Source organism: Phacochoerus africanus, chromosome X, assembly GCF_016906955.1.
Source record: "Phacochoerus africanus isolate WHEZ1 chromosome X, ROS_Pafr_v1, whole genome shotgun sequence".
Lineage (NCBI taxonomy): Eukaryota > Metazoa > Chordata > Mammalia > Artiodactyla > Suidae > Phacochoerus > Phacochoerus africanus.
In genome coordinates, this window is record NC_062560.1 from 110,354,257 (window position 1) to 110,368,880 (window position 14,624).

Consider the following 14,624-nt stretch of genomic DNA (forward strand, 5'->3'; position numbering starts at 1 on the left):
TAGAAAGAGTTTACATTCTAGAATTCAAAGTGCAAATTCTAGAGTCACTTACTGGCTGTGAGCCTTTGGACAAGTTGCTTCTCCTCTCTGAGCCTGTTTTCTCATTTGTAAAACGGGGGTGGTGGTCCGTGTCACCCAGCTGTTAGGATAATAAAATGAGTCGATATTTTTTAAAAGAGTTCTGCACACTCTTAAAGGGCTACACACTTATGGGTCAGTATTAAGTTGTCCCGCCCTGCCACCGCCCCCTGTCTCCTTGGTTTCATGTGAAATTAGAGCTTTGGGGGTGATTAGGGTGGTAACAGACCAATGAGCATAAAGCCAGCCCATCCCAAGCCTCCTTGCCTAAAACCAAGTTCGTCTGACGACCAGTTTGCCTAAAAGTCAAAGCAGTAATTTTGCAAGAAGGCATTTTGTACCAATTTTCCCAAGAGGCACTTCCAACATTTTTAAATCTCTCTGTCACAATCTGCAACATTTTGTCAATGACGAGATTCTTTTGTACACTTGCAGGTGGTGTTTTTTATCTTTCATTGAGCAGGTTTATGACTTTTTAGCAAGTGTCGGAAAACCCTTTCTTCAAATTGTATATTTAGAGAACTAAATACGTGTCAAATCTGTAGATTTCCCGAGAGATCTATCGAATGCACCTTTTGAATCACTCCTGTCTCCTCCCTGGGTTTTACTCTGTATCACGTAAGCCTGGGTGCACCTAATGAGTTGATTAACCAAATTAGCATGTACCCAGTATTCCTTTATGTTCTCCAAGATATTGGCATTTTGACAACAAGCGTGAAGAAGTAAGACAGATAGGGCAGAATTGCATCGAACTCCATTTTATTTCTCAGGCTATCTCGTGCATCAAGCAACTCGACTTTGTGAAACATAAAATGATACATACAAAGTCATTACCAAATATATTCATTGCAAGAAACAGAACATTTCTCAAGAAAGGCAAACTGGCTAAAAAGTCCCGAGAGTGTTCAAAAGGAGATAAAAATGGAAGACACGCACCAAGGATACCAAACAGTTTTTAGTAAAAAATCCCACCTTTAATCAGAATGTTCTTAAATAAACTGCTTTTCAAAAGTAGATAAAAATGGAAGACAGGCACCAAGGATACCAAACAGTTTTTAGTAAAAAAAAAAAAAAAAAAAAATCCCACCTTTAATCAGAATGGTCTCAAATAAACTGCTTTTTAAAAATCCTTTAAATGACACTGCCAAAAAAAAAAAAAAAAATTAGGACACTCAGATGCCCAAACACTCAAAAGTGGACTGCATTTTATGTGAACTGGTCGTTAAACATAAGATTCCTTTTGCGAGTGTGTGGCAAATTAGTTTGAAGCCATTTGACCTGGTGCCAATTTGGGATGCAAGCGCTTCCCTCCCTCCACGTGAAGTCGAAGTTCGTGGGCGTCGTCAGGGCCAACCAGGGATCCCAGGAGAGAGGAGTGCCCCTCCTGAACATGACCTCCAAGACTGAGGGTGAAGCGTCAGGTTTAACTCTTTATTATAAAGACATATTTACACTGAACAATCTTTACAAACACAGTGAACACAAGGATGGGAAGGGGGGTGATTTCTTAATGAAGAGAGCCTTAATATCTTTGTATAAATTAGTATAAGAATCATACACAACCACTTTAAATAAGACAGCGTCTCAGAGCCTCCGCTGCCCTCCTCCGCCTGTGCCTTCACATCCTCTTGGCCCTCCCTCCCCCCCCCACCTCCCCCGTGGGGCTGGGCAGCTGAGGCGGCAGGAGATGCAGGAGGAGAAGGGGGAAGAAGGCCCAAGCCCTGCTGGGGGCATCTGTGGCAGAAGAGGCTTTCTGGACACTGGCCGACCCCCACTCTGGGCTGAGGGGTGCTGGGGGGCGACGGGGTGCCTGGTCTGGCTCCCCAGGGTGGGCCCGAAGCAGCAGCAGCAGCAGCAGCAGCAGAGGGAAGGGGGAGGGGCAGGTGGTCGGAGTTGCTGTGGGACTGGGGGCGGGCCCTGACTCCCCCTGTCCCCCTGCTACACACATAGGTGGCCCTCAGGCTCCTGTCTTCCCTTGATTCCCTCCCACGAGGCCTCTGAGCAAAAGCCTGCTCGGACCTCCCCCACGTCGTCCCATGCTTCTCCCCCACCCTCCCCAAGAAAAGGCCACTGGGTGAGAAGGTCCAGTCCATGCGAAGGGAAGGCCATGGAATCCAACTGGTTAAGGCCACTTCCTGATCCCTGAAAACCAGTGTCAGGTAGCAAAGGTAGTCTCGGGGCCTGAGCTGCCCCTACAAAAATACCCGGGGGGTCTGTGAGTGCTGCAGCCCCTTTCAGGCCAGGTTGGGGAATGCGGGGGGGGCGGGGGTGCAGCTAGGGAGGAGGGGCCGGCTCCATCCCCACAACACCGTGGGGCAGTTCACCGCCGTCCCCTGTCCCTTCCCAGCCACCCCCAGCCCCAGCCCCCGGGGGAAAGGCACTTAATGGGATTGGAAGACATCGTCAGGAAGGAAAAGGACCTCCTCAGGTGGGCATCGGGAGACCTGGGCCCTCATTCAGGCTCCGGCTCAGTGGGGACACTGAGCAGGTAGGTTACCATCCCTGTCCAGGCTCTGGGTTTTCAGGGCTTCGAATAAGGAGGTGGAGCTAAGTGATGGCCCAGCTTCCTTTTGGCTCCGATGGTCTGTGATTCTTGGCAAAACCAGTCCTGCTTGGCTTTTGCTCCCCCGGGAGGGTCTAGAGCCACCTCAGGTCCAGCACCCTCCCCTCCTGAGTGGAAGCTTGAACTAGCTGGGGGTCGGGGTGGGGGAGTGCATGGGAGTGTCAGGCGGCACAGCAGGTGAGAGAAGTGACAAAAAAAGTACATCGTGGCCCCTCTCCTTCGCCTCTTTCTCAACCGGGGCCAAACACGGGGATGAGCAAGAGGCCACAGTCAGCTAGTCCTCCTCCGCTCAGTGCTTTACCCCCTGGGCCAGCGCGCCCACTCCCCATTCCCACCCCCAAGGCACCCCGCCTGCATCCCAACACCCCATCCCTCTCATTAGAGTCGCATTGCTTGGTCCTCTAGTCCCTTCTGGAGGCCGGGGGAAGGGCTGACCGAAAGCAGGGGATCTGCTGGAGCCCCTTCGAGAAGGGCGGTGCCCCCTGGCCCCCCAGGGCATACCTGAGGAAGGAAGGGCCCAGAGAAGGTGAGGTGTTAGGGTATGACACCAAAGAGGGGGAGCAGAGCAAGGGGCGCCTTCCAGTGCAGGGTCTCCCAAGTCAGGGGGAGGGGCTGAATGGATCCTTGAGCCCGGGAATCTCTAGGGAACTAGGGGCAGGAGCGTGCCATTCACGGAGGCTGGCAGGGGAGGAGAGCCGGGACCATCAGCAGCCAGGACAGGTGCCAGACGAGCAGCGAACGGATACGAGGGCTCCAGAGAAGCAGGCTGATCTGCCGAGGAGGAGAGAGAACCGCAGGGGTGGGCATCTGGGGGCCCCTTCAGTCCTAAAGAGACGAAAAGGACCAGAGCAGTCCCTGATGTGTCCTAGGTCCAAGGAACCTCGTGGGACAGACGAGGAGACCTTCCCCCCCCCCCCCCCCGCAAGTCTGACCCTAAAGCCCGAGGCCGCTGAGTTAGTGCAACCCTATCCTGGCCACAGGGGAAGGACTGCTTGCCAGGCTTCATCTCTCCCTCCCTCGGCTCTGGGCAACTTTCTTCCTGTTTTCTGCCTCCCTCCCCGTCTCTGGGAGGATCCACACTGCACACCTGCACACACAGTTTAGGGCACCCCTCCCCAGCTCATCAAGGACCCCCCAGGACTTTCAGAACTTTCCAACTGGGCTAACCAGCCCAACCCCAGGCAGCAGGGTGGAGGAGAGCCAACACCTAACTCCTGGGCATCAGGAGATTGGCCTCAAGGGTCAAGCCCGGCCCGGGCCTCAGTCTCCCTGTCTGTGAAATGAGGGGGCTGGGCAGGTGCTCTGCCCGCCGGCCCCTGTGCCATGTGCATGGGTGGGGCTGGGACTGCTTGGTCCAGGGGTCTGGCCGATGATAAGCAGCAGGGTCACCCAGATTCCAGGCTGTCTGCCCCTCCCCTGCCCTTCCACCCACCCACCGACCAGAGGCTCAAGTACCTGCTTCAGAAAGGCATGGGGCCCTTGTGGGAGAGGCGTGGCCGCTGGCGCCGGAACTTCCTCCGACCTCCCTGCCAGGGTCCTGGGCCGCTCCTTGGCCCTCTGGGCTGCACCAGATAGCGGACGTTGCCTTCCTCCATCCCCTTCCCGCCAGAAGTCTGCAGCAGGGGCCCTGGGGAAACGAGAAAGCCTGTCAGCCCGAAAGGCTGATGCAGATGGGCCCGGGGAGAGGCAATCTCTCCAGGAGGGGGCGCTCTCATGGCTTTTCTTTGTTCTCTTCCAACCAGCGGTCCATCGGCAATGTTTACACTGTGCTGGACCCCAGTACCCACATCTTGCAAATTACGCAGCTGACTTTCTGTCCTTTTGACAGTTCTATCATGTCGCCAACGGGCACAGACACGTTCTGTGTTTAGAACATCGCCGAGGGGTGCAGCTATGCCTGTACTCGGGCTGGGGCACAGCACACAACACCCTCCCACTGCGCCCTTGCCACGGAGACACTTCAAACACACAATATGTCAATGAAATGGACTCCCCCGCCACGTGCCCATCGCCCAGATTCAACCGTTACCCATTTCAACAGTTATAGGGAGGGACCTATGCTTTAGTTCTCCAGCTTCTTTTTTTTGCAGGGGTGGGGGGGGTGTGTTTTAAAGCAAATCTGGAGCATCGTGTCATTGTGCTTCTACATCCTTTGATACGCAGGCGATCCACTTTTGAGCACCAGAGCTCTCAGACCTCACCCCTGGGCATCGCATCAGTGTTCAGTGTCCAGTGTTCAGGGCTCACTTGCTCCTGTGGCCTCCCTGTGGGTGTGACTGCGGGATGGCTGGTGTTGGGGGAGGAGAGGGGGTGTCTCTGACTCTGTGGGCCTTATGCTGTGCTCTGTTCGGCCCGTGAGCAGATTCAGAGGCCAATCAATACTGCACAAATGAATGCTCAAACAAATGAGTGAATGCCACCCGAAGCAGCAAGCGCATCAGAAGGGGGGTGGGGGGCTACAATTGGCAGCCCCCCTTGCCCTAACTCCTTTCCTCCCTATGTCACAGCCCCCTCCTGTGTCTGATGCCAATTCCTTCGTTCCAATCCCCGATGGCTTCTTTTCTGCTCGAGGGGGGCTCCTCTCTACATCTGTCCACAGCTGGCTTACAGAAGACGCCTCCTGATGCCAGACCAAGCCCTGACAATAGACTCCAAGTGGTGCTGGGTATTGCTGGGTGCCAAGAGGGACAAGACACACTGGCCACATCTCATGGAGGCCGCAGTCGGGCCAGGGCAGGTGAGTTGGCACCCCGCAGACAAGCCAGCGGCTGGAGGCAAGCAGCGAGGGGAGATGCGCTGGTGCTGGGGAGAGGCAGACAGACAGAAGGCTCGTGCAAAGCCCAGGACGGGGCTGGTCTGCAGAAACAGAGCTTCTGAGGCCAGTGACGGTGAAACCCCGTCTCCCTTGCCCCACACCATCAGATTCGCCTCCAACTCTATCCCTGTCTCTGGAGACCTGTTTCCCTCCATCCAGGAATCCCCACCACTAGCTCACAGTTTCCATATAATCACCCACTGGCTGCTAGCTCCGCCCCCCAATCATACCCCTGGCAGCTCTTCCTTCCCTTCCTCCCTGCCTCCAGCATCCCCATGTCCTGGTTCCCTCCTCGGCTACTTGGCTCTTTGATTCCCACTTGCACACAATTTCCAGGCATTTATCCTCCTCTTGGGCCAAAAGCGGGCGAGGTCTGCCCTGAGGGCCCTCCCTGCCCAGGCTCCCGAGGCCTGCTCCTCTCCACGCTCTTGTTCAGACACGCGCACAGGCACACACGCTCTCTAGCCCGCCACCCTCCCTCCCGGAGAAAAGTCACCAGCCCTTTAGGATCTCTCTGTTTACCGACCACCCTCCAAGCTTCCAGTTGGGGGTAGGTTAATATGTCAGCCCCTCCCCTAAAAGCCCATCACTAATGAGAATTAAAACATACATTGTATTCATACTTTGGGACAGTAGGTATGGGAGGGGGGGTGCACAGGGCTGCTTCCTTCTGTCCCAGGGTGCCTCTGGGGGCCATCTGCAGAGGGGCTGAGCCAGGGACCCACCCCAGCTGCTTCGGCTTCTGCCCAGCATTTTGGAGTCCCCTCAGGGCTGCCCTGCCCTCTGAGAGAGGACAGGAATGATGCTGACAAGGAGTTAGGACCAGAGGAATTCTCAGGGCAGAAAGGCCTGTGCTGAGAGTCTGGCCGGGTACAAGGAAGGACCCTATGGGCCTGAAGGTGTCAGCGAGGTTGTGGTCCTCGCGTCCATGCCCTCAACTACTGGTGGTGGGAGGGTGGCCAGTGGCACAGGCCACAGCCCCAGGGATACTGCGGGCATCGAGGAGAGAGGTTTCAGGGCCCAGGTGGGGAGTGTATCCTCTCCAAATGCTCAGAACCAGGGCTGAGAGTGGTAGTGGTAGTCAGGGAGGGAGGGCTGGGGGTGAAGGGCTTTAAGAAGAGGGGGTGGGGCAGGGCCAGGAAGAGGAACGTGGCTGGTGGGTTCAGACTCCAGCCAGGGAGATGTTGAGACTCCAGGCCCGCAGAGAAGAACTACCTAAGCTAACCGAGCACTCGCCCAGGCCCTGGAGCGCAGTCACCCAGAAGCCCCTGGCATCTTGCACCCCATTGGATGGCGCCGGGCGCACGCGGTGGGGGGGGGGGGTGCTCACTGTAGCCGGAAGTCTGCAGTTCCTCCACCACCCTGATCCCATCACCCACCTGTTTCCTACTTTTGATTCTGAGTGGTTCACCCTAAGATAAGCTGACACCTGAAACTCTGGCTTTGTCTCGTGCAAAGGGACAAATCGGAGGCTGGAAATTCTCATCACTGCAGAAGTCCTGGCTAGGCTATACAAAAGGATCCCCCTGTAGAACCGGGCCCATCCCCAGTGCACTTAAATATTTTCTTCTACCTCATCTGCTCTTTAGAGGAAGCCTGAGGCCATCCTGCCCAGAGCCTCCAGCCTGGAGGGACCGAAGCGCCATTAGCAATGAAGCTACAGCATCTCCGCTGTGAGCCAGGGCTAAACAGACTCCGTTCCCTGAATTCCAGCCCTGCCAGCGCACGAAGAGGTGTGTGCTACTTTGCAGGAACAGGTCATCCTCACTTGGAATGAAGCATCTTTTTTCTTCTCTTGCTGTCCAGCCTATTTTGTGATTGCCTTAAAAGTCCACTCGAGTGCCCTGGTGCACTGGCTAGGTCCCCTCCCTCCACTAGCTTGGGGTCCCACATGCGTCTCCAGACTGAGACGCCCCTCCTTTGTCTGCCCAGCCTCCAGCCCAGTGCCCTGAGCTGTCTTCCCACGCCAGCCATGCCACCTCGGACACATCACGCTCTGGGCTGCCTGGTCCTTGGCTTCAGCGGCATCAGCCCTTTGCCGCTGAGAGGCCTGACTCAGGTTGCCTGGGTGCTTGGCGCTGAGGGATTGGGGATGGAGTGGAGCTGCCCCCTCCCTGAGAGGGAGGGATATACAACGCTGCCCTCATGCTGTCACTGTGACTGCCAGCCTTGGCCAGGGCTGGGGACGGTGAGGAGGAGGACCAGGAGAGAAAGAGGTGCTCAGACAAAGAGCAAGGGCTCCTCAGCAAGATCAGCAGCTCTCAGACTCAGAAGAACAAAGTGCATCCCAGGTCAGGAGGCAGCAGAGGAGTTGGTGTGTGTTGGTGCAGGTGCCCATTCCAAGTCAGGACAGAGCATGTTGCAGAGGAAGCACAGTTTTCAAGCCTGGAACTTTGACAGGGGACTGTGGCTGACGACGGCACGCAAGCCTGCGCCAAGGGCAAGGTGGCACAGAAAAGGTCCCTTCTGGCCCAGGACAGGGGGCAGGAGGAGCAGGACATGTGTCCCCAGACCCTGGGCTGGTGGCTACCTGCATGGAGGTGTCCCTCCTCCTCGGCTCCAAGAGAGAGCAGGGGGTGGGGTGGGGAGGCAGGGGGAACTTTGGACATTTCCAGTGCCAGGGCTTGAGCAAAATGTGAGGGCAACAGATTTACCCAAAGCAGGCTGTGGGGACAGGTGACCTTACAAAAAGCTCCCGTCATGGCGCAGTGGTTAACGAATCCAACTAGGAACCTTGAGGTTGTGGGTTCGACCCCTGGCCCCGCCCAGTGGGTTAAGGATCCGGCGTTGCCGTGAGCTGTGGTGTAGGTCGCAGTCTCGGCTCGGATCTGGCATGGCTGTGGCTGTGGCGTAGGCCGGGGGCTACAGCTCCGATTAGACCCCTAACCTGGGAACCTCCATGTGCTGCGGGTGTGGCCCTAGAAAAGACAAACAAACAAAAAAAAAACCCCAAAAAAACCAAAAACAAAAAACTGGTGAAGTGAGGCAGGAAAAGGCAGGGCCTGGGCCAGACACAACGTTCCCTACCCTGGAAACCAGCTATCCCTTGACCAGGACCACCCCAACAGCTGGACCCTGGAAGGCTCCGAGTGGCGGTCAAGGGGAGCCAAGGTTCTCCCCGTAGGCTCTGGGGGAGCCCCAAGGGTGCAGATCAGGAAGGGCCATCTTCCTCTGGGACGCCCTCTCTGCACCCACTCTCTCTTCCCTGAAGGCACTACCTTGGACTATTTGCCAGCGGTGGTGTCACGTGGTGCCTGGTCTCGCCAACTGCACGGGAGGGCATGCTCCCGGAGGGCAGACCCGTGCCGTGTCCTGCCTTCGGACCTTTCGTTCTCTTTCCACCATTGCTGGCCCGATGGGAGTTTGTGAGGAAAAGGCCTGCTCCCTTCTTACCAAGGACGAGGCTGCCCCAGGGCTTGGGCCCTGCGGAGAGAGACCACTGGACAGCTAGCTGAAGGCAGGTGGTGCCAGATCCAACCAATTCACCTTTCTGAGAAGCCAGGCAGAGCTCCCAGGGCCAGGGCGGTGCCAAAAGGCAAGAGCAGAGAGAGGAGGTGACCTACAAAGAGAGAAGTGGCGCCCCGCCAGGTCCCTCACAGGCTCCAGGGCTGTAGGACATCCTTCTGTTCTGAAGGATCTGGAACCAAGTAGCGCCCTGGGCCCTTCCTCTAAGAAACTTACTGTCCTGCTCTCTCCTTCCCCCTGCACCCCTCTTCCTGCGACTCCAGCCCTGGGACTGGCATTAGTCCCCCTGGTCCCCGCCTGCCTATTCTGCAGTGACAGCCAGATCACAGGACTGTGGCAGCTGGAGGTAAGAGCTGGCAGCCCCAGGAGACACTGACGCACGGAGGACAGGCAGCCCCGTCTGGGGCTGCTGGGGTGTGGGTGGGGACCAGGCCTGGAGAGGGCGAGGGAGCACGGGTGCCAAGTATGCCAGGTGGGGGTGTGGTGCAGGTGGGGGCGAGTTGCATGGAGGTGTCAGGTCGGGCGCTGCTTCCTGGTTTGGTGCCTGGAGACAGGGACTGAGGTCAAGCATGCCCATGCCTGGGGCAGAGGGGAGGCCGGGGCCAGGATATCGAAGAACCGAATCCCTGGTGGGGAACGGAGGCTGCGAGGAGGGCCTTCTGTGTGGGAGCAGGAGAGCAGACCAGACAGGACTTGGGGGTAAGGGAGGAGACCAGCCTGGCCCGGCCCTGCCTGGCCCAGCCCAGGGGAGGCTGCCTCTGCTCACATGCAGGCTGAAAGGAGCAACAGCTGGGCTCCACGCCGCCGCCCCCGCCGCGCGCTCCTGCCTATGCAACAAGTGTCACGTCTGCATCTTGGCACATCATCCCCAGTGGCCCGCGCCCCCAGACCGGCCGGCGGCCCCTAACCGCTGGGAACCAGAAAACCTTCCACGCGGGAACCCAGCCCACCGGACTCAGGTCAGTTCCCTCCAATGATCCACCAGGGCAGCGGGACGTGCCCCCCCCCCGCTCCCCGCACATGCTCTCCACCACGTGGGGTGCGGGGCGCCGGACACCGAGAGCACGCCCGCGGCCCTGAGCTCCTCAGGATGCAAGGGGGAGCCAGGAGGGGTCGGGCGCCGCGGGGGTGATGCCCCAGGCCGAGCCGAGCACCCCGGAAGGAGCGGTGCCCGCGGCCGGCCGGCCCCTGGCCCCGGGCGCCTTGTCAGTCGGCCGCCCGGCGCGTGGCGGCTGCTGCACGGCTCGCGCCCGGCCCCCCGGGAGGCGGAGAGAGCGCGATCGTCGGGGCGGAGGGCAGGGAGCGCGCGGGCTGCCGCCCAGGCGAGCGGGAGGGCGCGCACTCACCTCCACACACCGCGCTCAGGGAGAGCCAGAGCAGCAGGAGCGCCTGCACGCAGAGCCTCAGATTCATGCTGCTCCTCCGGCCGCCGCCGCGCAGCCCTGGCCAGGGGGCGGGGGCGGGGGCGGAGAGGCCGGGAGCCCCGAGGCCGAGCGAAGCGCGAGCCGCGGCTTGTGCGTGCGGGCGCGGAACTCGCGTGGCTCCCGGGCCGCGAGACCGTGCGCCCCGAGCCGCGCCGCGGGCCGCTGGCCGGCCGCCTCCTCCTCTCTCCCGCAGCCTCCCTCTGCGCCGCGGGGCAGCGCCGCCCAGCTGGCCGCGGCGGCTCCGGGGGCGGCAGCGAGATCTTTCCAAGTGGCTGACTGCTCGGCCGCGACTCCAACGGCCCGTGGCTTAGGCTGCCAGCGAGAATGCGCCCCGCTCACTCCAGGGGCTGCATTTTGTAGCCTGTGGCTTGGCCGCGAGCCCACTTGGTCATGTGGTCATCGGGAGGGCTGGAGGGGGGCCAGGAAGAGGGAGAGGGAGCGAGCCTCCCGCACCGCCCCCCTCCCGGCGGCACGCACTAGGCAGCCCCAGCCAGGGCGCGAGAGGGAACCTCGAGGTGGCCCCACAACAAAGGCTGCGAGGCCGCTCCGACAGCCCACAACCGCTCCCCGGGACAATGCCCGCCTGGCCAGGGGCCAGAGGGTTTGGAGACCTGAGGGATTTCAAACACAGGAAGCATTTGGGGCAGTGGAGGGGCACATTTAACCCTTTGTCACCAGGCTTCCTTAACAGTTGTCAAGAAACCCAGGGTGCTGCCCCCACTCAACCGCCCTCCCTTTGATCTGGTCCTTTCCCACTGCCGCTCAGTAGCTGTAAGGACTTGGCCAAGACCCTCACTCATGGGCCCTCTTCTCTCCTCTGCATCTGGGTTTCAGTCCTGCCCAAGCCCGCCTACCTGCCCAGCGTCCCCATTTTCTCCTCTCACCGGCCCCCCCAGGAGACACCCTCTACCTGGAGTGCCCCCACCCCACGCCATCCCATTCTTCCGCTGAGTTCTTCAAGACTTAGAGCTGCGCCTCCAATCTCATCTCATCTCATTCAGAAGACTCGCCAGGATAACAATAATCCAGGAGAGGCCACCCCTGGGCTCCTCTTCACCATTGGGACATGCAACAGCTTCTATGGCATCCCCTCTCTTGCTCCCCATCATCATAAGAGGCCTTTTACCCAACTCCAAACAGTCTGGGCTGGATTCATTGTGCATGTACCCTTTGTAAGTGAGTCCTGAAGTTGCCTGCCTTCCCAGACCAGATTGTCAGCTCCTACAGCCTGGGGGCCCCCAACAGAAGAGACTCGGACTTTCACGACGCTGGGAATCCCCTCAGATAGGACCTTGTCTCCTTATGCTTCTGCATCTCTCCAAAGTCCCCAGTATCGGGCTCTGCACATAGGTGGCACTCAACACATGTTAAAAGCCTAAATCAAAGGTGTTTCCACATTTCAGCCAGCCAGGCGGTTTGCTCAATATGCAAGCCCAGATTTCCACAAAAAAAATACAGCCATGTGTATGGTGCCACCAAAGATAGGAGGGACCACAGTAGAGGTAGCGTATTTTTGAAATGTTAAAACAATCCAGTATAAGCACAATTTTTAAAATCAGTCTCCCTCCACGGTAATTGTCAGCTCCATGGCAGGGATCTCTGCTTTGTTCACAGCTGAATCCCCAGACCTAGGCAATGCCTGGGACATGGTTGGTGGTCCCTACATAATTTTGAAGATACACACGAACTTTTCGAAACCATTCCTATTGTGTACATCAAGGTAGTAGGAAGGGAATAAATAGGGTTCTAGTTCATGGCCTATGGCCCCATTACCCCAGTCCAGTAGCGAAAAGGCGGAGAGGTGGGAGGGAGAGCACCTCGCTTCATTTGTGAGGCCCAGGCAGGGAACAGGGGGCATTAGCGGCCCTCCCTCCATGCTGCCCCTGGAAAGAGCCTTCAACCCAGGAGGAGAAACACCGGATGTCTCATCTCCACCCTTATCTGCTGTAGGGCCTTGCTGCTGTCACTTAAATGTACCAGACCTCCTGGGGATGGTGATTGCCATGCTTCCCGCTGCAGTGCTGGCATGGGGTCGAATGAGATAATAAAGACACCATGCAAATTGGGAATCAACTCTTTGCAAGATGGTTTTTAGGGACCATGATCCTCCAACCCCTGATTGAACAAATCCATACATTTGCAGAGGAGTGTCCCCATAACTAGGTTCATAGAAGCATTCAGATTAAAAAAAAAAAACAAATGAAAGAAAGAAAGAAAGCATTCCCACTATGGCACAGTGAGTCAAGAATCTGCCTCCAGTGGTGGAAGCGCAGGTTTGATCCCCTGCCTAGAGCAGCGGGTTAAGGATCAGGCATTGCCATAGGTCGCAGCTTTGGCTCAGTGGCTCATATTCAGTCCCTGGCCAGGGAACTTCCATATGCCGAGGGTGCAGCCATTTAAAAAAAAAAAGAAGAAGAAGAAAAAGGAGCCCCTGCTGTAGCACAACAGAATCTGTGGCCTCTTGCGAGTGCTTGGACACAGGTTCCATCCTCGGCCCGGCACAGTGGGTTAAGGATCCAGCATTGCTGTGGCTTAGGTAGCAACTGCGGCTCAGATCTGATCCCTGGCCTGGGAACTTCATACTCCATGGGGCATGCTAAAAAGGAAAAAAAAAAAAAGAAGAAAAAGCATTCAGATTTATTTAATTGCTCCTTTGCTAGGGTGTGTATGGGCTATTTGCTAAATGACTAGGGCTTTCCAATATAATATGATAGATACTAACAACTTATTTATTTATTTATTTATTTATTTATTTATTTATTTATTTATTTATTTGTCTTTTTGCCATTTCTAGGGCTGCTCCCGTGGCATATGGAGGTTCCCAAGCTAGGGGTTGAATCGGAGCTGTAGCTGCCAGCCTACACCAGAGCCACAGCAACGCTGGATCCCAGCCGCGTCTGCAACCTACACCATAGCTCGCAGCAACGCCAGATCCTTAACCCACTGAGCAAGGCCAGGGATCGAACCTGCAACCTCATGGTTCCTAGTCAGATTCGTTAACCACTGAGCCACGACGGGAACTCCAACAACATTTTAAATAAAATGAAAAATTCATTTCCTGGGTGGCACTGGCCACATTTCAATTGCACAAGAGCCACCTGCAGCTAGGGGCCACTGTATTAGACAGCACAGAATAGAACTTTTCAATTCCTACAGGAGGTTCTATGGGACAGTGCTGGATCAGAGCACCCCAATCATTCTTTTTCCTATAATTCTTTTTTTTTTTTTTTGTCTTTTTAGGGCTGCATCTGCGGCATATGGAGCTTCACAGGCTTGGGGTAGAATAGAAGCTGTAGCCGCTGGCCTATGCCACAGCCACAGCAACACCAGATCTGATCTGCAACCTACACCACAGGTCATGGCAATGCCAGATCCTTAACCCGCTGAGCGAGGCCAGGGATCGAACCTGCGTCCTCATGGATGCTAGTCAGATTTGTTTCTGCTGAGCCACGACGAGAACCCCCTTTTTTCTATAATTCTTTCTCCCACCTTAGGTAGTCTTCAAAATGCACACGGGAACAACATAGAAAGGAAAACCCAATACAAATTCGAGGAAGGCAATGCTCAGTAAGTAGAAGGCATGCATTTAAAGCAAGATTTAAAGAGAGCCCATCATGTGAGAGAATTATGTTTTCATCTAATCCTTCTCTCCATTTACCGAAATTGCATCCATTTTTCCAGTCCTAGATCCAAGCTCTCTCTCCTTTCCCAGGCCGCTCTTGCCCACTGTGACTTTGTCTTCTTTGTAACAGCTATGGCTATAACTTTCATTGGCAGTTATTCTGGCATGCACTTTTGTATCTGCAGGCCGTGTTCTGCGGGCCTGTGGAAAGGATCCACCACCAGTGTACTCATTCCGTAACCAAGGCTGGTGAGGCAAGGGATGCTACTCGGATTGGTCACTCTGAAACCCCCGTGGGCTCCTGAATATCTCAACACAGCTTTTTTTTTTTTTTGCCTTTTTAGGGCCGCACCCGCAGCCTATGGAGGTTCCCAGGCTAGGGGTCAGATTGGAGCTGCAGCTGCTGGCCTATACCACAGCCACAGCAACTCGGGATCCAAGCCGCATCTGTGACCTACACCACAGCTCATGGCAATGCCGGATCTTTAACCCACTGAGTGAGGCCAGGGATCAAACCTGCGGCCTCATGGATACTAGTCGGATTCGATCTGCTGAGCCACGATGGGAACGCCATCAACAGCATCTTCAAATGACCAGTTTTCACACCTGTCTCTGCCCACCAGACTTGAAGGTCTTGGAAATGATAGCAACTAGCAC

General features: G+C 56.4%; 1 protein-coding gene across 2 annotated transcripts; it reads right to left on the reverse strand.

Moving 5' to 3' along the window:
- Window positions 1-1,721: 1,721 nt before the first annotated feature.
- Window positions 1,722-10,679, reverse strand: APLN (apelin). Of its 2 annotated transcripts, none has more exons than XM_047765610.1 (3): window positions 10,268-10,679; window positions 4,097-4,268; window positions 1,722-3,412 (listed from the first exon to the last, which is right to left on the reverse strand). In XM_047765610.1, exons 1-2 carry the CDS (start codon window positions 10,332-10,334, stop codon window positions 4,102-4,104), a joined length of 234 nt encoding a protein of 77 aa, XP_047621566.1. In that variant the 5' UTR covers window positions 10,335-10,679; the 3' UTR covers window positions 1,722-3,412; window positions 4,097-4,101. The 2 variants fall into 2 exon arrangements, with proteins under 2 accessions (XP_047621566.1, XP_047621565.1); XM_047765609.1 differs by having other exon boundaries at window positions 1,722-3,466; window positions 10,268-10,678.
- Between the last annotated feature and the right edge of the window lie 3,945 nt (window positions 10,680-14,624).